General features: G+C 50.4%; 6 protein-coding genes across 6 annotated transcripts; 4 read left to right on the top strand and 2 right to left on the bottom strand.

Annotated features, from left to right (window-relative positions):
• Positions 1 to 49: 49 nt before the first annotated feature.
• Positions 50 to 1759, bottom strand: FPRO_00086 (putative monoamine oxidase N; the record flags this gene model as incomplete). The annotated part of the gene is made up of 5 exons (XM_031225782.1): positions 50 to 298; positions 349 to 1208; positions 1266 to 1412; positions 1460 to 1528; positions 1576 to 1759. 5 exons carry the CDS (start codon positions 1757 to 1759, stop codon positions 50 to 52), a joined length of 1509 nt encoding a protein of 502 aa, XP_031076384.1.
• Positions 1760 to 2295: 536 nt separating this feature from the next.
• On the top strand, positions 2296 to 3177 carry FPRO_00087 (uncharacterized protein; the record flags this gene model as incomplete). The annotated part of the gene is made up of 3 exons (XM_031225781.1): positions 2296 to 2357; positions 2404 to 2640; positions 2694 to 3177. The coding sequence occupies 3 exons, from the start codon at positions 2296 to 2298 to the stop codon at positions 3175 to 3177; spliced, it is 783 nt and encodes a 260-aa protein (XP_031076383.1).
• A 503-nt stretch (positions 3178 to 3680) lies between these two features.
• FPRO_00088 (uncharacterized protein) lies at positions 3681 to 5681 on the top strand (the record flags this gene model as incomplete). Its single annotated transcript, XM_031225780.1, has 4 exons — positions 3681 to 4377; positions 4430 to 4707; positions 4753 to 4880; positions 4931 to 5681. The coding sequence occupies 4 exons, from the start codon at positions 3681 to 3683 to the stop codon at positions 5679 to 5681; spliced, it is 1854 nt and encodes a 617-aa protein (XP_031076382.1).
• Positions 5682 to 6689: 1008 nt separating this feature from the next.
• Positions 6690 to 7652, top strand: FPRO_00089 (uncharacterized protein; the record flags this gene model as incomplete). The annotated part of the gene is made up of 1 exon (XM_031225779.1): positions 6690 to 7652. One exon carries the CDS (start codon positions 6690 to 6692, stop codon positions 7650 to 7652), a length of 963 nt encoding a protein of 320 aa, XP_031076381.1.
• Positions 7653 to 8391: 739 nt separating this feature from the next.
• On the top strand, positions 8392 to 9669 carry FPRO_00090 (putative D-amino-acid oxidase; the record flags this gene model as incomplete). The annotated part of the gene is made up of 5 exons (XM_031225778.1): positions 8392 to 8423; positions 8486 to 8605; positions 8659 to 8857; positions 8904 to 9307; positions 9363 to 9669. The coding sequence occupies 5 exons, from the start codon at positions 8392 to 8394 to the stop codon at positions 9667 to 9669; spliced, it is 1062 nt and encodes a 353-aa protein (XP_031076380.1).
• A 289-nt stretch (positions 9670 to 9958) lies between these two features.
• Positions 9959 to 13768, bottom strand: FPRO_00091 (uncharacterized protein; the record flags this gene model as incomplete). The annotated part of the gene is made up of 1 exon (XM_031225777.1): positions 9959 to 13768. One exon carries the CDS (start codon positions 13766 to 13768, stop codon positions 9959 to 9961), a length of 3810 nt encoding a protein of 1269 aa, XP_031076379.1.
• Between the last annotated feature and the right edge of the window lie 220 nt (positions 13769 to 13988).

Genomic DNA, 13988 nt, shown 5'->3' with positions numbered 1-13988 from the left:
ACAATATACGGTTCCGAGTCATACTTCTATATCACCCAGTCCCACCATTTCATAGCTTACTACCAACAGCCTTCTTTCTAGCAGCAACGACCTCGCGATGAGCAACCTGCGCATTCAGACAACCCTGCTCCAAAGCACCATCGATAGCAGCTCTCCAACCATGAGCCCAGTCAGCTGATGCAAAAAAGACATTGCCATGTCGACTCTGAAGCTCATCCTGGTATTTTGACATGTAACCTGGCTGCCACCAGGCAGGACCTCCCTTTGAATAAGGATCTGTAGCCCAATTATGCAGCATCTTCTTATTGTCAGTAATAAAGCCTTCACAGTTGAGGATGGGCACCTTACTAGTCTCTTGACATCCATCGGATGGATTTTGTTGAGAGCTTCAATGGTCTGTGCTGCACTGTTCTCGGGGATGAAGGTATCCCGCTCGTCTGCACCAAAAGCAACAACGTGGACATCGCCGTTTGGCAGCACGCCATCGCCGTAGCCATACATCAAAAGACCGGGGAATTTCATTCCATTCCATCTCTCAAGTTCCTTGTTGCTCACATCAGCATGAACCTTGGTCATCTGGTTCACATGACCGATATTGATAGCGTCTTGTCGTCGTTGTGTGAGTGGAGGAGAGAACTCGATATCCTTCAAGACGTTGAGAGGAATGGTGTTGATGATCTTCTTTGCTCGGAAAGCATTTCCATTGCTACTCGTCACAGTGACCGGGCCGTCACCAGATGAGTCTTGTGCGATCGACTTGACTTGCGTGGAGAAGGCATATTCCAGCCCATCTCCAGTAGCTTCTTCAAACATTCGCTTCGCAAGTGCAGTCTGGCCATCTCTCAGCTTATATCTCAACCACACATCAGCAAAGTTATCAGAGCTGTGCATTAGTAAAGCATGTGAGCGAACCATATCCCAAAGACTAGACTCCTTCATTCTTCCACCTGAGATGTGAAGTAGTAGAGATACCAAGAGACCTTGTTCCTCGGCTGTAAGTTTATGCTTGATCTCTTCGAAGCGGTCGTGGCAGGATAGTTGATCCCACTTCTCAACAGTAGATCGATCGACGATGGGGTTGTCAAGCTGGGCGTGGGGGAGAGGGCAGATGGTGCGACCGAATTGGCCGTCGACGTTGACGAACATGTCCCAGGCTTTGGCTTGCATTGCGCCGGCTTCTTCATGGCTGAGCTTGCGTGGTGTGGCTCCTATGAAGTTCTCGCGTCAGTAACTTGGAGTGAATGTGAAATTGGTTATGTTAATACCTGGTACGTCAATAGTGTAGTACCCTTTATGCATGTCTGGACTTCCCGTGGTTATGAGATCACGGTCCATGTTATAACGCGTCATTTCTCTGAATAAGTAACCCATATGATGAGTCACCCAAGTTCCTCCCATCTCGTAGAGAAACCCTTCAAGTTGTTAGTGAAATCTTTAGATACAGTAATGTTCTTCTCACCATCTTTCTTGGCAGTATATGTCCTGCCGCCAATTCGATCGCGTGCTTCTAGCAGTAAAACAGAATGATCTGCAAAACGTCAGGGCGGTTCACTTGAGAGACTATCTGCTACATACTCAATTGACTGAGGTCGCGAGCTGCCGCCAAGCCAGCATATCCAGCTCCAATGACAATTACATCGTAGACTTTGTTGATTGAAGTGACAGATCGCTGAGGCGAAATAACAGCGTCACTCTCAAGTCCCTTCTGAAAGCCAGTGTGCGACTCCCAGATATGACCGTCCTTAGTCTTGGGTGCCATTGTGAACAAATTGAAATGCGAATAATGGGCAAAGAATGGAGAAACTCTTGGAGTTGCAGGATTCGAAGTTGAAAGCTTGGAGTCTAAGTTAGCTTGGATGGCGACAAACCCGCCTCAACTTTATCTAGCTCCTCCGGGCTGGTCAAAGCTAATCCAATCAGTAGTGGATTCTCAAGCCATCTCCAACCCGGCAAATTCCACAATCGGCCCCATCACGAGGTTGACACTATTTCCTATCGTGGACTCTGTGGGGTTGAAGCTGTCCTTAGTTCCTATTTAGGTAGTAACGAGAGCTCCGCCCGCAAAGTGGCTTCAGCGGAGACTCCGATATCTTAATACCGCACTAGGTAGTTACTGCAACTTCCATATCCATGGTCATGATAATTATGGCGTCGAGACTGAATGCTCTCCAGCTTCTGTTCATAAAATCTCGAACCACAGCTCGTTGAAAGAGTCAGACCATACTCAAGCTATACCGTATCATATCACATCGCAACACACCACTCGCATAACTTTAGTGTACTCTATTCTCAAACATGCCTGACTTTACTGGTCTCGAACTGACTGGCAAGACTGCCATTGTCACTGGCGCGTCTCGGTAAGTTACCCCAGGCAACCAACGATCTTTGACTAATACATTTCAGCGGTCTTGGTGCCGGCATTGCTATCCTTCTTGGCAAGCGAGGCGCCAACGTGGTGGTCAACTACGTCTCTGACGGCAGCCGAGAGCGAGCTAAGAAGGTCGCTCAGGAGATTGAGGCCAACGGCACAAAGGCTATTGTTGTCCAGGCCGATGTTAGCAAGACTGCTGAGATTCCTAAATTGATTGATGCTGCGCTCAAGATCAGCTCAACTGGCAAGATTGAGATCCTCATTCACAAGTAAGTCTGGTTTTATGAAAGAGCGAAATAGTAGCCACTTACACGGATTTTAGCGCTGCTCAAGGAAACGAGGCCAACCTGGTAGACACAACCGAGGAATTCTACACTCGTCACTTCGACGCCAACGTCAAGGGTCCCATCTTCCTCACAAAAGCCGCAGAGCCTCATCTCCCTAAGGGAGGCAGAATTGTCTTCATCTCGTCAGCAGGAGCACGTCTCGGTGTCGCAGGACAGACTGTTTATGCCGCTACCAAGGCAGCTGATGAAGCTCTTGTTCGTGTCTGGGCCAAAGAGCTTGGTCAATCTCACGGCATCACTGTTAACTGTGTGAACCCTGGTCCTATTGCTACAGATCAATGGTTCCAGAGCGATGAGCAGTTCCTTAAGGATATGCAGCCGTTGATTGACTCTACGCCTGCTGCAGCGCGTGTTGGTGAGGTTAGTGATATTGCGCCTCTGGTTGCGTTCCTCTGCACGGATGATGCGAAGTGGACGACGGGTTCTGTGCTTTCTGCCAACGGCGGTCTTTACAATTAGATTAGTTCTTAAGTTTGGATCAATGAATATACAGACAAATTGATGAATGAATGAATGAACTGAGATTGAAGCAATGTCATGTTGGATGAAGCATGTGATAAGACAACTTACCGTATAGTGACTTCATGTAAACTCCAAGCTGACATCGTGATATTATGACGCTCCGAGCTCAATGACTCGCACCATGACCAATCGGAACCTCTTTAAAGCAGAGAAACCTGGCGATACGCGTAGTCGTCAGGGTTCCTCCCCTGCTCGTCAAGTTTATCTCCAAATGCCCAGCGGACATTCGCCACTAAGATACGCACTGTAACGGTTTTGATTCCCCGTAGTCGATAGCACTAAAAACCTGGCGGGCGGGGGCGTCTTTAGTGTCATGATGGGGTTGGGGCCAGGTTTCTTTCTCCCCAAGCTTGGAAAGCTTTCTGAACCCTTCCCCTCATTCAGACCCTCACTTTTTCCATACTGTCTTCCAAGGCTTATCGATACTCATCAATTCAGAAATGTCGGCGGTAAAACCTCCTCGAGAGTTCAAGTTCGTCGGCGCATTCAGTCGCAAGAGGAGACGTCGTGATGGGACAGCGCCTGGATCAATCGACTTTGTCGGACCGACAACACGATCGAAGCAAGCGGCGACGAAACCGCAGAGTGAAGCTGTTGCTACTGAGCCTGCGACACCGCCAAAGTCGGCGGATGGTAACAGCGAGGGTCGAGATAAGAGTGCTGGTAACACTACGCCCCCAGCGGCAGAGGCAGAGGCAGAGGCAGAGGCGCAGGCTCCTCTTGCGGCGACGCCAGTGATTCCTCACGAGAATGCCAATCCATTTGATCACGATATGATGATGGGGGAGGGGATGAACAGCGGGAGTGATATCGACTGGACATATTCAAGTCTCATGAACCCTTTCATCGACACAGGTCCCTCGTTCATGGCGCCTTTTGACCAGGTCAATGGCCAACTGCCGATTTATTTTGGCCCAGACATTCCTCTCATTCAGCTGGGAGACTCGTCATCTACCGACAACTCGCCTGAGAATCACTTCATCGGACCTCAATTACCAAACGATCACGATAGCACTGCGGGTGACTTTGCTACAAATGCGCAGTCACAGGCAATTGAAGAGCCTGTTTTGCCGTTACTCAACTCTCACGCCGCGCCGAGCAATATAAGCGACACCATTGCGCAACTACTGACACGATGTACGTACAGTGATTGATATCGCTCAATAAGTCTCAACCTAATGATGATTAGATGACCAAGAATTCTGCGTCATGCCACTGACTCACGACTTTGCCGCCAATCCCTTCCGATTCGACGCCGAAACTGGACGAGGCTCACAACTTCTCCTCCATTGCATTCTCGCTCTCTCCTACAAACACATCAATCGCGATACAGGTTCTTGCGCCGGAGAGGCCAAGATGCACAAGAAGAAAGCTCTGCAAATGCTGAAGGACATGGAAGGCGTGTCGCCGGCGTCGCCGATCGAAGCGACTTTCTTGGACGCTGTGCTGATTCTCATGACACTTGATGTGAGTCATTCTGCAAAGGCCTCCAGTCAGGACTGACATCTCCAGTGCGCGACATCTGCTCATGGACCTTGGACCTGGTATCTCAAGCGAGCGCATAAAATGATACAGGCTGCCGAATTCTGCAACATGAAGAAAACACCGCGAATGCAAGCACGTATAGAGATGCTGGTCTGGTAAGTATCACTAAACACCGCTTACACAACCCGAATACTTACTGTCGCAGGTGGGATGTTACTCTAGCCCTCACAAGCCGCCAAGGATGTGTCCTCTCCGAATCCACGATAATCAGCCTCTTCAACCGCGACAAAACAAGCGACGAGACCTTCTACAGCGTATCAGGCTGTCCCGAAGCTTTATTCCGCCACATGATACGCCTCGGATCTTACGCACGAGAATTTGAGCTTATAAGCAACATGACCTGCGCAAAGTTCGACATGGAACACGTTCTCAATGTAGAGAAGGAGATACGCGAGTGGACTGATCCCGAATACGGCGACATCCCAGACCAACTCGTCTCAGACACTACAGGCTGCGATATAGGCGATGTAGCACACTACAAGGAAGATCTTCACCACTGCGCCGAAGCGTGGAGATACGGGCTATTAATCTACATCGGCCGTGTGTTCAAGTGGCAGCGCGATCAACCCGCCCCCTCAATACTAGGTTTCCTAGCGCGCAAGACACTTAATCATGTTACGTCCTGTAGGTATAGTTCTATGCTGCAGAAACAACTCCTTCTTCCCGTTTTCTTAGCGGGGTGTGAAACATCGGATGAGCACCTGAGACAGGCGGCGAGGACGTATTGTAGCTGGTGGAATGAACGGACGAGGTATGATATGTTTCTGACGGCGAATACGCTGCTGGAGGAGGTTTGGGCTGATGAGGCGGTGGATTCGTGGTGGGGTTCTGTTATTGATCAGAAGAGCCGGTCGAATGTCAATTCTGGAGAGGGGAGGCAGTATTTATTTGGATGATCTTGTTTTTGTACGTCCTGGCGTTTGTGGTTTTTCATGGCGTTATTTCGTCGTCTCGGGAGGGATGAATAGCTGTGTTGATACTTGATGTCAGATTGGGAAAAATGACATTCACGATTTGAACCACGGGAGAAATTTTTTATGTTTATATAGTTCGTGCATTTCTTACTAAAAATGGCATTCTCTATCTTCCGAATGGAGTCATATCTGCTGGGGTCACTGGGCCAGAACTGTCTCTGGGATTCTCTTGCCATGCATGCAATTCTTGCTGAGGGAAGTACAGCAGGGCGTTAAAAGCTATGAACAAGCCCGAGGTGAAGGAATGATATGATGTCCACTACCACCGCGTTGGTCTGTCGCAACATGTAGATGTTCGGTCAATTCGGCATTTGTGTTTCTCTGCCTGAAGAGCAAGACAAGAGATAGCGCAAGGAATCCCAATTCATCCGGCTAGTCTTTTCGATAAGCATATCCCCAGATTCTTTATCAGATGGCCATTTTCCTGATAAGTGCCTTTAACTATCTGGCGATTAAGTCCCGAACCAGTGGTCTTGTGCTTCGTTATCCTGTCGGGGCAACATGCTTTTGCCGTCACAACACTGCATCAGCAATCAGTGGGGTATTCCCTCATTACACTCCGCACCATACCACAATAAAGTGATTACTTAGTAGAGAACGGCTAATTTGGGGGGTTGCACGACAGTGCATCCTTGGGCTGGTGGCAATCCGAGCGGTTGCGGGGTGTGGTATTACCCAAAGAGGAATTACGCGATCCGGTAACTACTGTGTCAAGACTTGGTGAACATTCTCCATAGAGACTCGGGGTATCACAAACTACAGTCTTTGGGGGTATCTATAGACATCTGTAACGTCTACAAAAGCAAAGGTTGAATCGTATCAGATTGATCCATCTCACCAACCAAACACAGCATCTCAATCATCAATCACATCAACCGCCACAACAAACACTACCAACACAACACACCACATCAAAGACAAGATAGCAAAATGGCAACCATGGATGAGGTATTCGCCGGCTACGCCAAGCGACAAGCCATCCTCGAAGCCAGCACCAACATCCTCTCCCAAGGCATCGCCTGGGTCGAAGGCGAACTGGTCCCCCTGCAATCCGCTCGCATCCCCCTCCTCGACCAGGGCTTCATGCATAGCGATCTGACCTACGACGTGCCCTCCGTCTGGGACGGCCGCTTCTTCCGCCTTGACGACCACCTCGACCGTCTCGAGGCCAGCTGTAAGAAGATGAGGCTTCGCTTCCCCATCCCCCGCGACGAGATCAAGAAGATCCTCGTCGAGATGGTCGCTAAGAGTGGGATCAAGGATGCCTTTGTTGAATTGATCGTTACCCGTGGACTTAAAGGTGTGAGGGGTGCAAAGCCCGAGGAGTTGCTGAACAATAACCTGTACATGTTTGTTCAGCCGTATGTTTGGGTTATGGACCCCGAGGACCAGTATCATGGCGGTCGTGCCATTGTTGCACGAACCGTACGACGTGTTCCACCCGGCTCTATCGATCCCACCATTAAGAACCTCCAGTGGGGTGATCTCGTCCGCGGCTTATTCGAGGCCAACGACCGTGGCGCCACTTATCCCTTCCTGACAGACGGTGATGCCAACCTCACTGAGGGCTCAGGCTTCAACGTCGTCATCATCAAGAATGGCGTGCTCTACACACCTGATCGTGGAGTCTTGCAGGGAATTACAAGGAAGAGTGTCATTGACGCTGCGCGATCTTGTGGATACGAGATTCGCATTGAGCATGTTCCAGTTGAGGCTGTTTATCAGGCTGATGAGATTTTGATGTGCACAACTGCTGGTGGTATTATGCCCATCACTACCCTGGATGATAAGCCTGTGAGCGATGGAAAGGTTGGACCTATTACGAAGGCTATCTGGGATCGTTACTGGGCTATGCATTGGGAGGACGAGTTTAGCTTCAAGATTGATTACTAGGGCATTGATACTTGCAACTATTGGCATTAAATAAAACGCATTTTACCTTATATGAGTTCCAGTTGTAGCTGCATAAGACTGTTGAGCATTACTTGAATCATGCCCGAGATGATACAGGAGAAGTATAGTGAAATTAGAAGTTGTATATGCAAGGTTAGAAGACTCTCGTCATCAGAATCATATAAATCGCTTTCACTGGCCTTGGACACATCTTGTCTCGACTCTTGATATGAGCCAACTTTGAGTAGCCGAGTAAGGCCGAACAATCCAGCTTTGATTGAAAAGAAACATCGTCTCATCTCAACATATCGGACGTACCATCAGCATTCTTTGTCAGTACTCCTGGGCGTCTCCGCAATCACCCAGGCTCGAGTCTACCAAGAGCAGCACCAAGGACCTTGGCCAATAAGGTTACCGCCCTATTTCAAGCTGTCGGACTACACATTAAGGCCCAAATAGGCAGAGTCTTAGTTTGGTGTTAGCGCTTCACTTGGTGATAGAGATGGGGTGATTTGGTCTACTGCCTACGAGGGTTGTCGTATTTCCTATTCGGGTAATAACCTTTACAAGAGTTTCTACTTTGTAGACGGCCTACGCTTTTTGGAATGTTGGCTGGTATTACAGGAGTCTTATGTATAGCTTCAAATGATACATGGGTCCCTCTGGATGAAATAAGTAACACATTCAGAATCCTTCAATCAATTTGGATTCATCAGATTATCTAATTCACCAAGACAACATGAGTGCACGCGATAGCATCGTCATCTTGGGGCAAGTCATTAACTAGAATATCACCATGTTTGCTCTCGAATGTGCACTAACAGTTACATCAGAGCTGGCATTATCGGCCTTGATGTTGCTCTGGTTCTAGCAGAACGAGGCTACGGCAAGTCCATCACAGTCATTGCTGAACATCTTCCCGGGGACACGGCACTGAGTTATACTTCTCCATGGTAAGAAACATCACTTGAAAGCGCTGTAATTTCTCAGACTTATCTCACTATAGGGCTGGTTGTAACTTCTCAGCTATCTCTGGTACAGATGCCAATGCCTTAAAATGGGACAAGGCAGGATATTTCCATCTTAGCAAGCTGGCATCTGAGCGACCAGAGCAGTCGTATGTCAAACGAACTCCTTCTACAGAGCTTTGGGACGATAATGTTCCTCGCGATAAGATCCAGGCAATGTCTGAGTATCTAGAGGACGTAAGTTCAAGCTTAGCTTGACATGACTCCAACTAATGCATTACAGTTCCAAGAACTACCAGTCTCTGATCTACCCGAAGGCGTCAAGTTTGCTGTCTCCTTTACTACTCTCACTGTCAATGCACCCAAGCATCTGCTCTATCTCTATGAGAGATTGAAAATTGACTACGGTGTTCGCTTTGTTCGTCAGAAGCTTCCAGATCTTCAGACTGCATTCTTCAGCCAGTCTACCCAAATTTTGTTCAACTGTACTGGTAACGCTGCGCAAAAGTTGCCTGGAGTTGAGGATCCAAAGTGTTACCCGACTAGAGGACAGGTCCTGTTGACTCACGCGCCTGAGGTCCATACGAACATTATGAGACATGGTAAAGATTACGAGACATACGTGATCCCTCGGCCCTTCTCTAAGGGACATGTAATCCTTGGAGGGTATATGCAAAAGGGTAACGGGTAAGCGTAAACTCTCTAGCTATAATATGCATTACGAGCTAACCGATCTTCTCAGTGATGGTGCGACATACTCGTACGAGACAGAGTCCATCTTGGAGCGCACCAAGGAGCTCAGTGATGAAGTTAGGAATGGAAGTCTAGATGTCCTCGCAGCTTTCTCAGGACTTCGTCCGTCCCGCGAAGGTGGCACTCGAGTCGAGAGAGAGGATCTGACTGTCGCCGGACAAAAGCGCACAGTGGTTCACAACTACGGTGCAGGTGGCACTGGGTTCCAGGCTGGTTATGGTATGGCTCTTGATGCCGTTCGTGCCGCTGAGCCTGTTTTGTCAAAGCTTCAAACCGAACTCAAGTCGAAGCTATGATGCACTTACCTGCAGCAGATAACAAATGTCTGACTGATGTTCAATGGAGTCACCGAGGACAATCACTAGATGCATATGGAAGAGCCAGTATGTAATAAACAAGGAAAGATGTACTATTGTATTGACAGTATTGCTTCTAAGCTATGTTCTTTTCATGTGCGAAATATGATAATATCTAAATACAAAAACAGGTCGTGTAGGTCGTAAGTTACTCAGTCTAAGTAAAGTATGCAGTCATTGCTCTCATGGTCCCAGACACTTTGAGATGCATGTAGGTACAGAGGAAATCTTAAAAGAAGTAAACAGGATAAGGAGGCTTCTCATAGCCAGCCTTGGAAGTAGTGGTGTGCTCAGCTGCCTTAGGAGTAGAGACAGGAGTCTCGTAGAGCTTGGTGGTGGATCGGATGAAGGTGGTGACCGTCCCGTTGCCAGGAGTCAGATGGGTGGGGATGGTAGGAGGATGACCCTTGGTGGGAGAGGGGTAGACGTGAGAGTTCCAGGGCTGGATATGGGTGGTGGCAGTGGCGTAGACAGTAGAAGAGACAGCGCCAATGGGGCAGTCTGTGACAGTGGGAGGGCAGGCGGTGACGGTGAAGTACTTGGTGGTGTAAAGAGTGGATGTCGAGTTACCAGGAGGGTAGTAAGTAGCACCAGGGCCGGGAATGACCTGAGTCTTGGTAACGGGGCAGAGAGTGGTTGAGAGAGCGATGGTCTCGGTGGTGACATGAGGAGTACCAGGGCAGTTGGCAACGTGGGGAGCGCAAGCGGTGACAGTTCGGATGTTGGTCGTGTAGACGGTAGAGGTAGACCAGCCGGTTGTGACGACATGCTGAGTTGGGACAGGGTATGTCTGGTGGGGTTGGCTGGGTTGCTCAGGCTGAGAGGGCTGAGAAGGTTGGCCGGGAGTGCTGGGCTTGGTTGGAGAGGACTGCTCCTCGGTAACTGGGCAGACGGTGGTCGAGATGGCGATGGTCTCAGTGGTGACGTGAGGAGTGGGGGTCTCGCAGTTGGGGTGCTCGGGGCCGCAGGTAGTCACAGTTCGGACACTGGTGGTGTAGACAGTTGAAGTAGACCAAGCGGTGGTCTTGCCTGGCTGAGTAGGCTTGGGCTGGGTAGGCTGAGGCTCGGTTGGCTTGGATCCAGTCTGGTGCTGCTCGGTCACGGGGCAGATGGTAGTGGAAACAGCGATAGTCTCAGTAGTGACGTGGGGAGTAGGTGTCTCGCAGTTGGGGAACTCAGGACCACAGGCAGTGACAGTGCGAACGCTGGTGGTGTAAATGGTAGAAGTCGACCATCCAGTAGTCTTGGCTGTCTCACTAGGCTGAGACTCAGTGGGCTTGGGTTGAGTGGGCTTGTGTTCCGTAGGCTTAGGCTGAGTCTGGTGCTGCTCGGTAACAGGGCAGACAGTGGTAGAGATGGCAACAGTCTCAGTAGTGACATGAGGAGTAGGCGTCTCGCAGTTGGGGAACTCGGGAGCGCAAGATGTAACAGTGCGGATGGTAGTCGTGTAGACAGTTGAAGTGGTCCACTCAGTAGTAGAAGCAGGCTGGGTAGATCCAGCTTCAGACTGTCCACCAGTAACGGGCTTGGTGGAGTGCCCCTCAGTAGCAGGCTTCGTCTCGGTCACGGGCTTAGTCTCAGTGGGAACCGCGTAAGTGGGCTGAGTCTGAGTAGCGGGCTTTGTCTCAGTGGCGGGCTTGGTCTCGACAGGCTTGGTGGACTGTCCCTCCGTGGCAGGCTTCGTCTCGGTAGCAGGCTTGGTCTCAACAGGCTTGGTGGGAGCTGGCTTCGTCTCTGTGTGGTGCTCTTCGGTTACGGGGCAGACGGTGGTGGAGATGGCGATAGTCTCGGTTGTGACGTGCTTACCGTTGGGGCAGTCAGGAACGTCAGGAGCACAAGAGGTCACAGTGCGGATGGTAGTGGTGTAGACGGTTGAGGTAGTCCACTCGGTGGTGCTAGCGGGCTTGGACTCGGTAGGAACTGGGTAAGTGGGCTTAGTCTCAGTAGCGGGCTTCGTCTCGGTGACAGGCTTGGTCTCGGTTGGGTGCTCTTCGCCGCCAGTGGTAGCAGGCTTAGTCTCAGTCTCAGTGGCAGGCTTAGTCTCTGTGGGGACCGGGTAAGTGGGCTTGGTCTCAACAGGCTTGGTCTCAGTAGCAGGCTTAGTCTCTGTCTCGGTAGCAGGCTTGGTAGATCCCTCATGATGAGTAACAGGCTTGGTAGACTCCTCAATCTCAGTAGTAGGTACAGTAGACTGGCCCTCTGTCTCGGTAGCCTGGGTAGGAACAGGATAAGTGGGTGATTCCTTTGTGACAGTAGCTGGCTTGGTAGATCCGGCTTCGGTCACAGGGCAGACGGTAGTAGAGATAGCGATAGTCTCGGTTGTGACATGCTTGCCGTTGGGGCAGTCAGGGATCTCAGGAGGGCAAGAGGTAATAGTGCGGATGTTGGTTGTGTAGACAGTTGAGGTAGTCCACTGGCTGGTCTGCTGAGTGTTGGGCTTGGTCTCGGTGGGAATAGTCTCGGTCTTGGCAGTGGCAGTCTCGGTGGTGACCTTGGGAGGAGGATAGGCACCGGTTGAAGTTCCAACAGCGGGCTTGGTAGACTCAGCAGGGAGGGACTCAGTCTCGGTTTCAACACCGGTCTCAGTGGTCTCAGTGCCCTTGGGAGGAGGGTAGACACCAGTTGAGGTACCAACGGCAGGCTTAGTGGTCTCAGTCTCAGCAGGAACAGTCTCAGTCTCAGTACCCTCGGTAGTCTCAGTGGTGGCCTTGGGAGGAGGATAGACACCCGTGGATGTACCGACAGCAGGCTTGGTAGTCTCAGTCTCGGCTCCCTCAGTAGTGCCAGTGGTAACCTTGGGAGGGGGGTAAGCACCAGTAGAAGGAGAAGTCTCAGTCTCCTCAGGGATTGACTCAGTCTTGGTCTCGGTCTCACCAGGCTTGGAAACAGTAGCAGTCTCGGTACCTTGGTGCTCAGTCTCGGTAGAGCCGGGAACAGGATAAGTGGGAGTACCGGTCTCGCCATGCTCGGTCACAGGCTTGGTCTCGGTGACAGGGCAGATAGTAGTAGACACAGCGATGGTCTTGGTAGTGACATGCTGACCGTTGGGGCAGTCGGGAACCTCGGGAGGGCAAGAAGTGACAGTGTATACATTGGTGGTGTAGACAGTTGAGGTAGTCCACTGGGTAGTAGAAGCACTACCAGTTTCAGTCTCAACACCAGTATCGGTAGTCTCGGTACCCTTAGGAGGAGGATAGACATCAGTTGAGGTGCCAGCGGCAGGCTTGGTGGTCTCGGAAACAGCCGTGGTACCCTGGGTTGTGGGGGTGCCCTCGGGAGGGGGATACGCGTCAGTAGAGCTGCCAACATCGGTAGATCCCTGCTGGGTTACATCGGTACTCTCGGGAGGAGTGTACTCGGAAGTGGGGGTAAGAGCCTCAGTTGTATCTTTGCCGGGCTTGGTGGTCTCGGTGTTGGCAGGAGGAGGATACAGATCAGTTGAGGTTTTACCCTCAGCAGTAGTCTCAACGGCAGTAGTCTCGACAGCAGTAGACTCATGCTCAGACTCAGATGGAGTGTTCTCAGGAGGAGGGTAAGCACCAGTTGGAGTGGACTCTTCAGATGTGACAACGGCAGAAGACTCTTGCTCAGTCTCTGTCTTTTGAGTGTTCACGGGAGGGGGGTAGGCTCCGGTTGGTGTTGAGGCCTCAGTGGTGTCTTGTCCAGGTTGAGTGTTGGCAGGAGGAGGATAAGCGTTGGAAGGAGTCTCGACAATAGAAGTGTCTTCAACAGGCTTGCTAGCACTGTCGGTAGCTGCAGACTCGGGAGGTGCATAGTTGGTAGTTTCTTGGTGCTCGGAAGTAGCGACAGTAGGAACCGAAGGAGGAACATAAGGAGAAGTCTCTTGCTCAGTAGGCTCAGTGTTGGCAGACTGAGCGGGAGGAGGATAGAGATCAGTAGAGACGGCCGGGGGTTGATAGACAGAAGTTGTCAAGGCCGGAGGAAGATTGTAGTCTCCCCTTGGCTGACGACGATAGTCTAAAACACCAGCGTTGGCCGCGCTAAAGGCGACGGCGCTGAGTAGAAAGAAGCTTCTCATCTTTCCTGTTTCAACGAATGTTTGAAGCGAATGAAATGTTTGTTTATGTGAAACGAAAGTGAATTGTTGCTGAGGGAAAAAATGTGTAACGAGCTGGTGTAGCCTGAATCTTTATACCAATCTCAAGATCGGCTGTCAGGTTACAATTTCAGCTGAAGATGGATTGTTTCTCCACGTAAGTCATACGCGCAAATCAATCATGATCCAAACTTGGAAGCGT

Source organism: Fusarium proliferatum, assembly GCF_900067095.1.
Source record: "Fusarium proliferatum ET1 genome assembly, contig: FPRO_scaffold001, whole genome shotgun sequence".
NCBI classification, from domain to species: Eukaryota; Fungi; Ascomycota; class Sordariomycetes; order Hypocreales; family Nectriaceae; genus Fusarium; species Fusarium proliferatum.
Note: the sequence above shows the minus strand (reverse complement) of the source record. Positions and strands in the feature narration are given on the sequence as shown.